The sequence below is a fragment of the Phocoena sinus genome, chromosome 5, assembly GCF_008692025.1.
Source record: "Phocoena sinus isolate mPhoSin1 chromosome 5, mPhoSin1.pri, whole genome shotgun sequence".
NCBI classification, from domain to species: Eukaryota; Metazoa; Chordata; class Mammalia; order Artiodactyla; family Phocoenidae; genus Phocoena; species Phocoena sinus.
The window spans coordinates 84,220,414-84,238,082 of NC_045767.1; the positions used below are offsets into that span (position 1 = coordinate 84,220,414).

Here is a 17,669-nt window from a genome sequence, read left to right on the forward strand (position 1 = left end):
TTGTCACTCACTCTGATACTATTTCTGTAGACAGAATTCCCTTTTCATTATAAATGTGGACAAAGACTCTGTGAATATTTTAACCTTCGAAAATCAAAATCTGCTAGTCTAAGATCTCTTTTAGCAAAGGTCTGTAGATATCACATTTAAACATTAAGCCCTTTGCTTATTTGATGCATGTATTAGTAGGTTGTTTTGTAAACATTATGATATACTTCACAAGGATTCAGAATACTATAAACTCAGTTTTTAGTGCAACAAATTAGTACTCAGAGGCTCAGAAAATCTTGGAAACTAAAGGAACCATTTAACCAAACACACTAAAATAATTATCTAAATACAGGAAGATAATGTATGTTAAAGGAGAAATTGCTGGAAAAGTAAAGCATGTGACAACATTTTGATTAAGGAATGTAAACTGGAATTTCTCCTTTTGAGAATTAAATAACAATGTATAAATTATCATGTGTCTGTAATAATTTTAAAAATTGATTGTTTAACTATAAAGGGAAAACTCAAAGCACTATGCTGGCAAAAGAAAGCCATTTTGAATAGAAAATATTAAAAGTAACCATATCACAAATATTAAATAGAAGGTAGTCAGAAAAAAACTTTAAAAATCTGAACAATATAAAAATAGGTTTAATTTAATTGAATAATAGAATGATTGCACTAGTCAAAATTATTTATCAGATTAACTCCTTAACTGCCTGTCACTAAATATCACATAGCTTCATAGCTTCTTTCTACTGAAGATATTCCATCCATCTATTCCAGTACTCATGAATATGTCAATACTTGTGAAGTAGTGTCAAGTATTTTATGTTTCTTAGTCCTCCTGTTTTTTAATATGGTCTTCATTCTTCTAATGTTATTGGATTCAGTTGCCACCACTTTGAAAACACCTCCTTCAAGAAAGTCAAAAGAATGCCCCACGCCTCACAACACAAGTCTTACTACTTCACTCTCAGTCTTTAAAATGTCCTCCCCACTGCCTTGGAACATTTTTTATTGAATATTCTCTCTCCACTCTTTCCAAACAAATGGGTCTTCATTATCACAAGGCTCTTAGAAGGAAAAGTTGAAGAAACACTATATAACTGACAAAGCATAGGGAAAGCAGAAAGCCATCGGTCATAAGATAGATTGACATTTAAAAAGGGATTTATCCTCCTTTCAACCATGTATTTTCATTTCTCCAATTCTTGAATGGAAATTTGGCCACTGATCATAGTAAGAATGGAAAATTTAAAATACCTTTAGTGCAATATTTTGTTTCGCTATGAATTTGTTTGACAGAAAATGTCCTCTATGTCAACAAATTACGTCAAAATGTGGGACATGTTTAATGCATTTCAAATCGATACTTACTGTAGTCCAACTGACTTGTTGACCTAGGTCTGTAAAATAAAGTGTGACAATGGAGGAAGATGCAACACTTTGAATGGTTATGTAGTCCTTCAAAAAGGGCCCACCTTAAACGACAAGGAAATATCATTTTAATACAATTTCAAGGCATAATGATAAATAATTTTAATGTGAAACCAGTGAAAGCTAAGGATGAATTTTACATAGAAATTGCAATTTACAGTAAATCTTTAAAGTAAGATAACATGAGTAAACCCATTTTATAAAATATATCTGGCAAATTTTCAAATACACAGTGGTTTCCCAATGCTATTTAAACAAAGTACAGACTACCACTAGCTACTATCATATTGTGTTCTGAGAAAATGTAATATTAGGTGATATCATAATCAACTATGATACAAGGTATTTTTAAAGTATAATTTTGTGTGTCAGTAGATATACATATCAACCGTTCTATAAATGATTTTATTATAAGATAAATTATTTGGAGTAGAATGATTTTAAAAGTCATTGCAAAGCACCTGGGGATAGGCATGATTCACCTTTTTAAAAGATGGTTATGGGTGCTGTGTGGTAACTGGGAAGAAAGGGAGCAAGATTACTTAGGAGGAAGTCAAAATTCATCAATCAGGTTATGAGGTTTGTTTGGATTAACATGGCACTGGTGGAAATGTTAAAATTTCATCAATCCCAGACATATTTTGAACTTAGAGCAGGTTCAACTTGAGAGAAAAGGATTCAGTGAGATACAGGCAGTGCTTATATTTTTGACCTGAGCACTTACGTGCATTGTAATCTCATTAACTGTCATGAAGAAGATTGAGGAAAGAGTGGGATTTGGGGTGAAAATGAAAATTTCGGTTAGGGTGTATTTAGTGTGTGATATCTATTAGACCTGCAAGTGGGAGCTGTCAAGTAGGCAGTTGGGTAGCTCTGTAGATGATTTAAAAGTCATTAAAAGTTAAAGCCATGGGGCATGAAGAGATTATTTATGCATTCAGTTTGAAAAGGAAAGATGGAAACTAAGACTGAGATTTCTAGCACTCTAGGCTTTTGAAGTAAGAAGACATATATACCACAAAGATTACTGAGAAGGAATTTCTCATTAAATAGGAGGAAAATAAACAGAACATGTCAAAGGATGTGTAAGGGAAATATTCTGTTCTTAAAAATAAACAGTAGGTGAGTCTGGCAAGTGTGTCCTGAAGAATATGTACAAAGATGTCCTTTTTAGCACTGTTTGTAATAGCGAAACATTGTAAAAAATCTTGTGTTCATAAATGAGATATGGATAACTATATTTTGTTTTATTTTTTTAAATAAAATTTTTAATTTTTTTTTATTCTGTACAGTATACTGTACAGAAAGAAAAATGAGTAGATTAGAGCCATATGTACCAACACGGATGTATCTCACAAGTATAATGCTATTAGTGTTGCTGTTGTTGTTTTTATTTATATTATAGTTTATGTTAATCTATTTGTGATTTATATTATCTCCAGTCATGTACAGGTTTCATTTTATTCTCTATTATTGAAAGAAAGAGTAAGATGTTAATTTATAACTATCATTAGATGATTTTCAAAATCCAAGGCATAGTTTTACAATTATAGGTATTTTAACGTAAGATAAAAATATAAAATTGTTATATATTAATTTTAATAAATATAACATGAATATAATAGGCTATCACTTCCTTGATTAGGTTTTGATATATGGCTTCAAAAGAGATCATCTAGGTGGACCTGAGTTAATAACAAATTCTTTAAATCTGCATGAAGGAGTCAGAAAGAGGGATACAGAGCTTCAATATATTGATACTAGTTTTACAGACTAGGGTTCTGGCCTCATTAATCAGTAGAAATTGATCAGAGGCCAGACAAGAAATTCAGGTGAGGTTTTATTGGGACTCCTGCTACAGCAGGGGGAAGAGAGAACAAACAAAAGATTTCCTTGCTTGCCCACTCCCTGAGGCAGGGGAGTGCTTGTTCCTTATATGGGGTGAGGGTAGCGGTGTGTCCAGAGACAGGGCCGGAGGGGTGGCTTAGGTGTTTTGCCCACCTCTTAGGTGGTGTTGTGTGCAGGGGCCATGCGCAGCACCCTGCTCTTGCTCCCGACCCCCGCAGAATATGTGGGCCCAGGAGACCATGCCTAATGGAAGCCCATCCATTTATATGATACTTTGACCATTTAAGACCACTGAATTTTCTGCCTGAATTAACTCAAGTAATACATCTTTTGGGGGCATTTTCTCCCAAGAATGGGCCAGACACTAAGGTGCATACTTCTAACCTTACGGGTTTGTCAAGGCTGTTTTATAATGGGTATGGATGGTTGGAGACAGGGATGGGAAGAGAGGACCAACTCTACCCACGCTTCAACTTTCTGTTGAACAAATCTAATGGTTCTAAGAATTAGAAATTCAACACTGTACTTCCAGGACATTATGAAGTATATTAATCGCAGTAATAAGAGAGAGCACATTTTAGTTACCAGTTTATATGACAGATTTATTGCAATAATGACTGCAATTATTCACCATTACCATAACAACACCATTTGCAATATGACTTTTAGTTCCTTCTATTAAGAGTTGGTGTCTATTTTCCCACCCCTTGAATATAAGCTAGCCTAGTGTCTTGCTTTGACAAATAGAATGTGGGACAAGGGATCATATCCCAGTTCTAAGCCTGAATCTCATGAATTCTTGAGTGCTTGTGCTCATTTATTTGCACCTCTGATGCCACCATGATAACAAGCCCAGAATATTCTGATGAAGCATAGAGCAGAGAGGAGTGACTGTAGTCGTGGCCATCTTAAAAAGGTCAGTCTTCAACAATCCGCCAGTTGACTGTAGCTATTTGAGTGAGATTAGCCAAGCAAAGCCAAGTCCAGCCCAGCTCAGCAGAAACACTGAGCTAAATAAACCTTTGCTATTTTTCACATAAAAATCAATTGCTTACTCTTTTATTTGTGTTTTAGCAGTCTTTTATGTCAGGAAACTGTAAAGGACTCTAAATTCACATGGCGTCATTACTTATAGTGCAATCATTCTGTCAAATGTATTCTGGCAGCAACTATAATGTAAATATTCATGCCTTGCTTTGTTTTGGTGTTAAGTCTGTTTCCTTAATATTAACAGTTACAACTATGTTCAATGAAGCATCTACCACGTACAAATCATGATAGCATTTTATAAACATAATCCTATTTAATACTTACAAACCTTCCCACCCCCCCCCCCACACAAAAAAACATGTTAGGTTCTTTATTAGCTCTACTTTATAAAAGAAGACTCTAAAGATAAGTAGAAGAGTCAGGTTTAAAATTCTGCATTACTGCAAATAACCTCTTCTTGGCACCATGTCCTGCTTGTATTACTAAATGCATTGATTTGTTTTTTAAAATATGCCATCATATTCCTATCAAAGAACACTTGGAGGGTTATACTTTATTCAGATCACACCCTGGAACACTCAACCAGGTATATAAATGAGGGGAAAGTAAAAAGTCACATTCACCAGAAAGGGTGAAGTAACAGAAATCCCCCAGTCCCATATAGTGTCCTTCAAATTGAAGTTACATTTGGCATTGATGCCTGTGGCATTCTCAGTTTTCTTTATATAAGAGTCAAGTTCAGAAAACAAAACCACTATTTCATTTTATGTTATTTCAGTATCCGTGTGTTGAAAGGTATTTATGTGCCTGGCACATACTATGCCCTGCAGAGGCAAAAATAAACAAGACAATGATTCTCTTTTAAACTCTAGCCAGATGGGAATTTGTCTTGAACAATTGAGTTTGGAAAAATGTGAGACCTTAAGAAAGTGTGACTTTTAAGAATGATGTGGATTCCTATGTTTTCAACATAGATGTCTCACAGAAAGATGGAATATTTAAGATAACAATGAAAACAGAATATCTTAGAGAAATCCAAGAAAATCATCATTTGTCCTTAAGTGAATGTGATATCTAAGAAATGATACCCTGAATATTAGGAAAAGCAAAAACTGCAGAAAAATAAAATTCAGTTCACAATTGAATAGAAAAAGTTAGATATTGAAATTCCTTAATAGATGCCTCTTGTAGACTTACTATCATGGACCTGAACTGAGTAGCCCCCCCAAATTTACATTCTACCCACAGCTTTTATTTAACAAGTCCAAATTTAAGGTCAAGTTGATGCAATGTCAAAAACAATGCTTCTAAACAGGATTCGCTTTAGTGTGTATATTTATAAATTTTCTGAATGGAGAATAGGGGTTGAAATTTTGAAATACTTGAGGGTTATTAATGGATACAATACTTTTCCCTATAATTCATTCATTCTGTTCCTCCTTACCTCCCTTATTCTGTTTTTAAATAGAAAAAAAAAAAGGAAACAGAGCTAAGCTATATCCCTGAGAATATATCAGGAAGCAGTAGATTGCAGGAATATAGCAGTAAAAGCTTTTGATACAGATGTTAGTTCAGATCCTGTCTCCAATACACATTGACAGTGAATGTGTGAAATTTATTTCTGTGAGACTAAAATTCCTTGCCCATAAAAGGGGAACACTACCTTTTTGGGAGGATCAAATGAGATAATATATTTAAAGTATTTATTACAATACCTGCCATTTAGTAAGTGATAAATAAATATTATCTATTGAGACAGCAAAGGGACTCTAAATTAAACAAATAGATTCGTGAAATTGGTTCTTACCACGTTCTAGCTGCAGGCCCACTCGAGAAGGGTACCACTTTGGACCTATTCAATGAAAAATAACATTTAATTGTAAGCACAGGTCTAAACACATTTTATTTATTTATTTTTTAAATAAATACATTTATTTATTTATGGCTTCATTGGGTCTTCATTACTTCTTAGGGGCTTTCTCTAGCTGTGGTGAGAGCGGGCTACTCTTCGTTGACGTGTGCGGGCTTCTAATTGCATTAGCTTCTCTTGCAGAGCACAGGCTCTAGGCGTGCAGGCTTCAGTAGTTGTGGTACGTGGGCTCAGTAGTTGTGGCTTGCAAGCTCTAGAGAGCAGGCTCAGTAGTTGTAGCGCACGGGCTCTGCGGCATGTGGGATCTTCCCACACCAGGGCTTGAACTGTGCCCCCCTGCATTGGCAGGTGGATTCTTAACCACTGTGCTACCAGGAAGCCCTAAACATTTTAAAAGCAATAGTTTCCATTGGAAGACAGATTAGATCTCAGGAAGTGAATAAAAATTATCATTCAGTGCCAGAAATGGAGATAGTGGTTATCCTTTGCAGGGTGCTGAGAAGCACTGTGGATAGTTCTGGAAGAAAGCATGATGGGAGCTTTAGGAGTGGTGTTTTTCTGCTTTTTGATCTGAGGACTTTTTAAGTAGTTGCATTCAATTTGTGGACATGTTCTAAAATAAGTGACCTATGATGTGTGCTTTTTGAAAATTATTCTTAAAAAAATAATCTTAAGCATCTTCATTTAAAACTGCAGAACTCTGACTTCATTTAAGATTTATTTAACATTAGCATGTGAAAGTGAGTTGTTTTCTCTATCAGGAGTAAGACACTCTATCAGAATAATATATACCATCGACTTTTAGTATTATGGGCATATTAATTATAGCAGAATCATCACTTTAGTATCTTCTACTTATACTACTATTAGTAATACATAGATTACTAAAAATTCTATCTGGTTAGGAAAATCAAAATACCTTTATTATACACTGCCATAAAAAAAAGTTGGTTCACAATTACCAGCATATAATTATTTTCTCTTAAAATGAATTCTATGTTACTATTTTAAAGTCTCTATTGAAAATTTAATACTTAACTTTGAAGTACAATTTTAAGCACATTCAGTTAATCAAAAATAAATTAAAAGAAGAAATCATCAAAAGAATATTCCACAGTTGTTATTTCATTCTCAAAACATTACTTTCTAAAGTGTCAGAGTAATTAATGATAACATGGCATAACTAGACTATTGGGATCAATTCTTTCTAAATTTACTGCAAAAAGACAACTATACATGCAAGTTCTCATGGACAAAAAACTCATAAGTCAAAACGTGTAATCACAAGTTAAAAGCTATTTAGGATTATATCTAAACAAAATTTAGTAATAGCGAGGCAAATGAGGAAGACACAGACATTTAACTCTGACATCTGATTTTTTTAATTAGAAAATATGCAGGTAAAGAGACTTTATTTTTGTTTTGTATTTACTAATAATTGTTATTATTTATATAGCCATTTGTTGTTCTGAAATGCATGTTAACATTATCTGTTGAAAAGCATTTATAAATAGCTACCTTTATTATTCATACTGAAAATCTGCTGCCAAAGAAGCATGACGGAAACAAATGCAAAGAGATGTCTATAGTTTTAATTGTTTCCAATTATGGATATTGAAGAAAAGATAAAACTTATGACATTCCATTTATATTTGACAAATAGTCATTGAGCACTTATGATTAGTGTGCATAAGCTGTCAAGTTCTGTCCATTTTAACAATATTCATGTAAAACATCATTTTTAATAGCACTTTATGACGCCTTTAATGGTGGAAATGCCAATTCAAAACTTAGTCTATCATTCTAGGCAAATAGATATGTCTATGAACTAGATGAATCAATACTGGCTGAATCCACAATGATCAGTCAGAGGAGTCAGAAGCTCTAAATACCTTCAGGGAAAACCATGTCCTTCCAACTCTCTCAACAAGGATAAACTATAAATCTACTTATGAAATAAACCCTGCACTTAACGGTTGTGATCTTTGAATACTGTGTCCTAGTGAAAGAGAATTAATAACTGCCTAATTAAAGCTATAGATTAGTTTCAGTCATCTTTTCAAAGAGCAAAACATACATTTTCTGAAATGCTCTGTGATTGTTGGGGTGAGATGGAATAGGCTGGAAGAACAGCAGAGCAAAAGACAGTTTATAAAGGATAAAGGACCCATATTGTACAAGGTTTTTTAGCATATATGAATGGTCTAGAATATTATTTATAATGCTGAGTACATTTGAACTTGGACAACTGGCTCACAGCTGAATTATGACTATGTAGTAGATCTAATGCATCTGCCAGTATCTTAAATTACTTAAGGTATTGAACTTGACTTGTGTAACTCCTGTCATATTCTAGGCATGACTTCGCGTTCTATCCTTGATGAATGGTTCATATCACTATGTAGTAACATCCTAAATAAGTAATGTATGCATGTAATTCAAATATATTTATTTTAATAAGATAGGGTTTTCTAAACTGCTGGTTGTGACCCATTAGTAAGTTGAAAAATAGAATTAATGTTATTCTCAGCATTATATAAAGGAGTAGAATAGAATAGAATAAAGCAGAAATGGATTGTCATGGCACTGGATGTCATATGTTAGGATAAACTCTGGATAGACAGGTTCAGTATTGTTTCTTGAACTTTTGTTTCAATAACTTAAATTGTAGAGATACATTTGTGTTTTTGTAAGATTAATGTTCATTCTTTATTCTGAATCATATGGATCTAATATATATATATATTGTATTTTATTATAAAATAAAATATATTTCCTAAAGCTCTGTATTATAGAGCTTTTTTATAAAAATTGGCATCAGTGATTGAATTAAATCCTGTGAGATAAATAAAACAGATTTAAAGGTTTGAACATTTTCTTTCTTCAAAAAGATTTGTTTTAAAATTTTGAAACACAAAGGAAGAGAGCAATAATATAATTATATTGGATATAAATCATCTAAAATATGTTATAAGCTACATACACTCAAGTACATATGCCAGATGCCTGTCCTTACTTTCTTTTAACCTAAGAACATGTTGACTGCCATCATTTTATTATGATTGGAATTCCTCTTATAAAATATTGATCAACAGTATAAATTTTAACTGAAATGCACCATTCATATTTCCAGGTATTCAATTTTAGAAATGACGAAAGTCAGCAATAGAGAAATATTTTATTCTTGACTCACTGATGGCATGTGTTCTATCTTTGTGTATATGAAAATATAGAGCCAATTAGTAGTTACAACATACAGACTAAAGCATGCATAGATTAAATTATTTAATGTGGTATAGTTTATAAGGTATTAAAATTATTCTTGATAGTTCTTGATTACACATGGTATTGAATACTTAAATGAAACATATGTGTCATATTAATACTGAAAGAGGAGAAATTTAGAAGAAAAAGTACTGTAGGAACTTTTCAGAAATAATTAGTATCTTTCATGACCTAGAACTTGACTCCCTTACATAAGACTCTAGGTAAAACTTGCCCCCTAACCTCTACCATTTTCTTGATCACCAGTCCTACTAGGAAGGAGAAATTCTGAGAACAGTTAAGGATTAATTAAAGAAACCAGTTAATTAACATGGTAGAATATTCATAGCGGACCACAGAGACGTTTGGGGAAAGAAAGCAGTGATTTATTTTTGTTGTTTACATCTTGGGTGCTTTGTGGCTGGTGCGGTGAGATGGGATGAAGAGTAAAGAGAAATAGAATGCAGTTCTTAAGAATATGCTATGCAGAGCTGGCTGTGTTCAAGAGTTTAGCAGAAGTAAGATAAAACAATGTTGTACACGTTTCTATGCGGCTCAGTTCAGTGCCTCAAAATTCCATAACTGCATGTAGGAGAAAACAAGTGAATTTGTCTGGGTTGTTCATTGTGACCTACCACTAGATACAAGTGTTGCAGTCAGAGTTAATCTGGGAGATGACAGTTCCAGAGAGGAAGAAGCAAAGAAGGCCCATATTTTCTAAATAATTGGTATATACAGGATATTAGGAAATACATTTGAAATGTTCAGAAAAATAAATATGTGACATGTCAACAAAACCTTTAGGTAATAAAGCCTCAAAAATGTAGCATCATAAATTTAAAGTGTATTAATTGTTATTTTCAATAACCCACTTGAAAAGTGAACTACAGATAATTAATGTGTTTATATGTAATATAAATATGTTATATATTATATATATTTACTTTTTTCAAATACAAGTACATATAAAAGCACTATGTGTATATATATATAAAACAATGTAGATTCATTTTAAGGTTAAAAATATAAAAAATGGAAAAAATAGTTATATGAATAGATGAATAACAAGACATTAATACAAAGGAACCATTTAGAATTCTATCTGGAATAATAAAGTCTGGCATAATGTGAATATGTACTAAAAGTTAATATAATACAAAATCTCTTAATGACATTCCCTATATGAAAATTAATAAAGGAAGGATATCATCAATAGTTGATGAAGAGGTTTTGATGGTAAATTTCTCAGCATAGAACACTGCATTTCACCTTCAGTAGACTTTTTTCTTACCCCAGAAAATGACAGTAATACTATAAATGCTAAAATAAACATAATTAGAAGGCCATTAAAATCGTATAGGAAAGAAACATTTTTTTAAAAAATCTCTAAAACTTATGAAATCAACTTGATTTAATCTAAAATGATTTCCTGAAATGAACTAAAACAACTGCAAGTGTAATTGAAAAACAATTGTGAACCAGTAGCTGCTAAGTGCATTTCAAATGGCATCCCATTTCAGGATAACCTTGTAAGGCAAGCAAATAAAACCAGAGTGTAATGAGAAATAAATTAAAGGAACTATAAGCACGAGGTAAAATAAACAAATTAATTTTCCAGAAAAGGGATGGTAGTAGTCTCCTGTGCTTAAATTCTATGACACCAGATCTGAGTTTTGAACATACATCTATGCACAACACTTTGAAGAAAAGATAACAGGCAAGAGGCCATTTGTTGAAAACATCAAGCATGATGATTGGTCTTGAAATGCTGCTTTTCATGAGGTGATTCTGAAACATTGTATATATTTTATCTAAAGAAAAAGATTTAGGGGAAAATGAAAGTAATTTTTAAATACTGAAAAATTATTAAGCAGAATAAAGACAAGGGCTATTAAAAACACCTTTAGGGTTAACTGGAAGAAAGAGTATTTGTGCAAGGTAAGAATTTCACTGAAAGTGGTTAACCACTGTCTTCCTCTCATAGATATGTGTAATGTGAATTTAAAAGATAATGTAGCATAAATTCCTCTATTTTGTGGGGAGGTGGACTGAAAAACTTTTAAGATACACATCACTTCTCAAAAAAGCATTTTTTAATCCGTATTATTAAAAAATGAATACCTGAAACTTTGTATCAGGTTTTGTCAATCATCCTAATAATATATATTTTTAATCCTTGCTTAAGGTAAATTAAATTAAGAAAAATAATTGGCATAATAAGCATAAACTACATAACATGCATAATGCTTGTATGTATAATAAGCAGACACAAAATTTTTCATCATAGAATATTCATACTGTAAAATTCTTCAAAATATATCTACTATTAATCATAAAAATGAAAAAGATAAGGCCAAGTATGATGAAATTATTTGCCTAAATAAAATCAATGATTTAATGGTTAAATCTGGTCTAGCACCCAAGACTCTCAATTCTCAATTTACTAAACTTTCTAATATACCATGTTTTATTTTTTTTCTGATTCTTTTAAATCAGTAAATAGCATGTCAAAGAGTAGTAAAAGGAAAACAATAAGTGAAGGAAAGAAAAATGAATATATGTAGCCACCCTTATTCCTCAATCCCTTGATTGTTCTAAGCTTTAACTGGGACTTTTATTTTATTTATTTATTTCTTATTGACATATAGTTGATGTACAATATTATATACAAATATACAATATAGTGATTTGCAATTTTTAAAGGTTGTACTCTATTGATAGTTATTATAAAATATTGGCTATATTCCCTGTGTTGTACAATAAATCCTTGTAGCTTATTTTATATATAATAGTTTGTACCTCTTAATCCTCTACCGCTATGTTGATCCTTTCCCTTTCTGTCTCCCCACTGGTAACCACTAGTTTGTTCTCCATATCTGTGAGTCTGCTTCCTTTTAGTTATATTCACTAGTTTGTTGTATGTTTTTAGATTCCACAGATAAGTGATATCATACAGTACTTTTCTTTCTCTGTTTGGCTTATTTCACTTAGCATAATACCCTTCAATTCCATACATGTTGCTGCATATGGCAAAATTTCATTTGTTTCTATGGCTGAGTATTAGTCCATTGCATATTTCTATATCACATCTTCTTTATCCATTCATTTGTTGATGGACACTTAGGTTGCTTGCATATCTTGGCAACTGTAAATAATGCTGCTATAAATATTGAAGTAAATTCTTGTTTCCTTTTATCTTTTTTTCTGTTATGCATATTAATATCTTTGAAATTGAAACATTTCAGTAGCAAATTTAAAGGACAAAAAAATCATGTCAGTTATAAATGGTTTAAATGGCATATCACTGTTTGTATTGCATAATCTGTGGAGTCTCTCTGGATGGAAACTTATTGCAAGTTTGCCAAATATATGATCATTTATCTGTGTCTTTTTTTCTTTTTTTTTCTTTTTTTTTTGCGGTACGCGGGCCTTTCACTGTTGTGGCCTCTCCCGCTGCGGAGCACAGGCTCTGAATATGCAGGCTCAGCGGCCATGGCTCACGGGCCCAGCCGCTCCGTGGCATGTGGGATCTTCCCGGACCAGGGCACAAACCCACATCCCCTGCATCGACAGGTGGACTCTCAACCACTGTGCCACCAGGGAAGCCCTATCTGTGTCTTCTTGTTTATGCAGGAATTGAAATGCACTGCAATGTTATAAATTATATTTAATACATACTAAGTGCCCACTTATACACTATAAGAATCTATATGGCATGATTACCATTCTTCAGTATTTTATAAATTAAAAAGAACAACTGATGACTCAGAATGATGCACATAAGATATTTTACAATGTCATTTTTAAGAGACATTGGAATTCAGAGAAGGCTGAAGTGACTGAGTACTGGAAAGGCATGGGAGTATTTCATGGGCAGAGACTTTATTAACACATAATATATAACTAATTAGAAGAAAATAGGAAAGGTCAGGTGAGAAATATATGTGGAAAATTAAAAAGATACATTGAATCATTTACCTTCCAATATGTGTGTGTATCTTCAATACATGCACTGAAGTAAATGTAACTTTGTAGAAAGTATGTTATTTCCCTAAAAATAACAAATTAAAATAGCAGATAACAAAGCTGATGGATTCCATTTAGGGATGATTAGTTTTGTGACTTTCCATAGTCAATGATTGCATTTGGTTGGAAACTATATTTCCATGATCATGATTCAGTGTATTCACACTGATAATAAATAAACCTTCCAAGGTATGTTTATGATATGAATAGTCAAATTAATATACTCAATCATCAGTATTTTTTAAAATAAACATTTGAAATGCAGCATATAATACAATAAATGATCAAAGACCAAGATTAAGTCCAGAGAGCATCAGATATGTAAAGTGTCTCATAAACTTAATCACCTAAATTTATTAAAAAATGAGTAAAGATGTAAAATAAGGAACCAAAAACATGAGAAAAGAATATGGCACTATAAACATTTAGAGTTTTATTTGATAAAATACCAAATAAAATTTATAGAAAACAAACAGTTAATTTTATAGTAATAAAAATGTAATGGAATGATGGTATAGTCAATACTACGAGGCAGAAGAGAGAATTTGTCAATTGGAAGATGAACCAGAAGAAATTACTCAAAAAGTAGAAAATTAAAAGGAATAAGAGAATATAAAAAACATTAAAAGAAATAGAAAATTGAAGGATAATCCATACATCCTTAAGCATATGCAAAGAATTCCATTAACTGCAATAGTAAACTATATGTTCTACCCAATTCTTCCTATTGAGGACAACTAAGAAAGTATGGCAAAATATTTTATCAAAATCTCCGTAGGGGGGAAAAAAAATCTCCGTAGAGTTAATAACAAAAATGAAGTATTATGAAGCTAATATCTGGGAGAAAGGGAATTCCAGAAAGCTGAGCCCAGCAACTGAAGCCACATTCCTCCCAGGATATCTGCTTATTTTGAAAGAGACAGCTGAACAAGGCTTTCCTCAGACTCACAAGCCTGAGAAAGCAGAAAAGCAGATTTTATTCTCAATCAAGAAGGAAAAGCCCTAGTAAAAGCCCACTTTTTCAACCGGTATCACAAAATAAGGACAAATCAGAAACACAAGTTCTCACAAAGAATGAAGCTGAATTTTGAATCATCTTAATACTTGTTTGGATTCAAGGGATCTGTAAGTTCCAAAGTCCAGCCCTACTGCCTGAAGAAGCAAAAGTAAATCTCTGGAGACATACAATTTTATCCAGAGTCTTTAATTACCTCACATTTTTTGATATTTTCAAATTTCATGAAGGGCAATTAGACTGAGAACAGATTTCAAAATGATGGCAACAAGAGATATTGTCCAAATAGCTTCCAAATGGAGTACTTTCTAAAGGAAATATAAAATAGTAACATTATTAGTTAGACTCACAAATCTTACCATTAATAGACCCTTGTTGTCTGTTAGTAGATGAACATCCAAAGGATCAACTTTGAGAAAAAGAAATTGATTCTAGGACTGATGAGATAAACTAAACAATATTGAGCAAAGAAACTAGCACATAAGTAGATGTTTTATATAAGATAGCAGAATATTTATATAATTTGAATATATAAATTAATAATGATAAATAATAATTTACATTCATATACAAAAACAAAATACTAGACAGCAATAATGTACAAAGTGGAAAGTATTCTTTGGATTTAAGCATTCTGAATACCTTATAAAATTTAAGAAGGATGTAAAAAGTAGTAGTTAATCTCAGATTTTGATAAAAGGCTTTTAAAATTTTTGAGAAGTTTTATTAGTAAAATTTTATACATCTGGGAATCCAAACTTTTTCTTAATAATGGCAAACTATTTTCCTTATTCTGGCATCCAGAGATGTACACAACTTTCTCCTTTCCTGTCCAGCAAAAGCCCTGCTCCAATGGGAAGTACTCATGTATACAAAACAAAATTAAGGGACAGGAAATATTGACCAGGCCATGGAATGCTAAATAGGAAACACGGTAGCATTACAGAATGTCCTGTGTACATTGAATTATCACTTTAGCTACATTGCTTTAGTAGTACTTTTATACTCTTTCCAAACAGTAAAAGCCTAAAAGCCTGAACAAATGGGAAAACACATGAATTCTGATTCTTTTCTCATTGGAAATAAACACCAAGTATCATACAAAACCCTTCCTTGATGTACTAAAACACCTTCTGGTGATTTAATATTGTTGAATCAGTTGTTTTATTTGTGAGAAATGATTCCTTCCTTATAGTACTTCACTAGAAATAAATGAACCATTTTATTCCCTGTACACCATAAATGCCACCTACGCAATTAAGTGAAAACGCTAAAATGGAATCAAGGAAACCAGTAAAATTATGTGTATTAGTGTTTATGTATCTGAAAAATAAGAGGACAATTTCCTATCTTATATGCAATAACAACAAGTTTTAACACTCAAACCAGCATCAACCAATGTGTATAAATTTTGCTGACCTTGAAAAGAAAATGCATCTGCTAGAGAGTTTGCTATTACAAAGTTCTCAAGTAAGAAAGACAAAGTGTTATAATGCTGTATAATCAGCAACCACAAAGCAAGCCTTCTGTAGGAAAACAGACATGGTTCTAAAAATATTTAAAAGCTGCATAAACAAATATTCAGAATTATAAAATAAAGAGTATGAAAGCAAGAGACATAAAGTAACGAGCCAATTTCACAGTAAAATACAGGGCACAAAGCAAGAAAATGTGGGACAGGAAGAAGAGCATACAGAGCACAACTGAACTATTTCTTTGTCTTCCCTGGTTTAAGTTTATAACCAGTTTGTTCACGTAATTACCCACCATACTTCTAAGGAACCACCAGGATTGATCATCATGCCTATACTCCCATTTACTTTAGATATCATTTAGTTGTTCAAGTGTCTCAGAGCATCCAACATCAGAGTGATACTTCTCCCAATTTGGCTTTGTACAACAACTAATCAGACCTAACTGTCCACCTCTCCATGTTTTCTCAGACTCCTCCAATGTACTTCAGGGCATTTATAGTCTGTCATCAGCAACAACTTTTAAATCAACAACTTCCACTCAAAAAATCCCTCAATCTTCTTACTTTAATATAAAACTTTTCTGCATCTTCTTCAACTGGTATTTATTCTTTATGCCAAACCCAATTGTGTGCCTAAAAGTATATTAGGAATCCTCCTTGCTATTAAATCCAAAACATTTTTCCCCATTCTCCTCAGGTAATGCCTATCAACAGACTTTACTACCTAGCATTATTTCTTCTTGTTGACATCTATGATCCACAGGTATTTCCATCTAAGTCACTGAGGACTTAACTCAGAGCAACCTCTCTACCACTATTCATTTACCATTGTACCATTGTAGGTGATTTTAATATCACTTAAATTCCCTGTCCTTTAGTGCCTTGATCTACTCATCCAAATATTCTCTGTCTACTCTCTCACTCTTTCCCAGAGTCTCATGCTCACCAATAAATGCATTGCCTCCAAAACACATATTTCCAACATCCTACTTCCTCATCATCACTACCATTCCTTCCTATTTAATTAAGTTAGTATTTCTAGCTCAGATAATTTTTGATTCTCCAAGGACTTCCCAAAAATTATCTTACTATTTTCACTATGATAAGTTTTTTATTTCTCCCACATTTAAATTTTTCTCTAGGCTCAATTCTACTTAGAAAATGCTAAACCTTGTTGTATTCAACTATTCCATTCTCTGTGTCTGAATCTGAGTTTTTGAATGGTTTTCCTCTGATGCTATCACTTCCCTGGTTTCCCTTATACTATCAGAATGAGCAGACCCCAGTACTACTTCCCAGTTACTTTTTCCCATTACCTTGCTTTTTGATCTTTCTATCTGAAATGATTTTATGTAGCTATTAAGATGCTTAGTGTACATTCCTCCTTACTGTTGTGCAACATCATGAGGATAGGTAGTTATAGTCATTTGTATTACCACTATATAGAGAGATTAGAAGATTACCTGGCACAGAGGAATGTGTGAATTTATAAGATTTGAATAAACACATGGCCTCTTATTGAAGAATAATTGGCAGAAGATATGCACCATAGTTTTAATAAAATGTAATATCAGTTATTTATAATAAATCCTTTTCCCTGTATAATGAATCAGTGTCTTGTTACTAGTTGATTGCAAAGTCTGTGGACATTGACTGGGTTTAAATCCTGAGACTATAATCTACTAGTTGTCTTATTTATCTTGAGCAAGTTACCTTTCTGAATCCTATTTTTCTCATATGTTAAGCAAAAT

The 17,669-nt window shown here is 32.6% G+C and overlaps 1 protein-coding gene across 1 annotated transcript in view; it reads right to left on the reverse strand.

Moving 5' to 3' along the window:
- Positions 1 to 17,669, reverse strand: part of TECRL (trans-2,3-enoyl-CoA reductase like) — a 91,955-nt gene that overhangs the window by 38,785 nt on the left and 35,501 nt on the right. Inside the window, exons 3-4 of the mRNA XM_032633028.1 lie at positions 6,077 to 6,121; positions 1,372 to 1,475 (exon numbers count right to left, since the gene is read on the reverse strand). Coding sequence (XP_032488919.1) covers positions 1,372 to 1,475; positions 6,077 to 6,121 — 149 coding nt within the window. The remainder of the gene's footprint in view (positions 1 to 1,371; positions 1,476 to 6,076; positions 6,122 to 17,669) is intronic.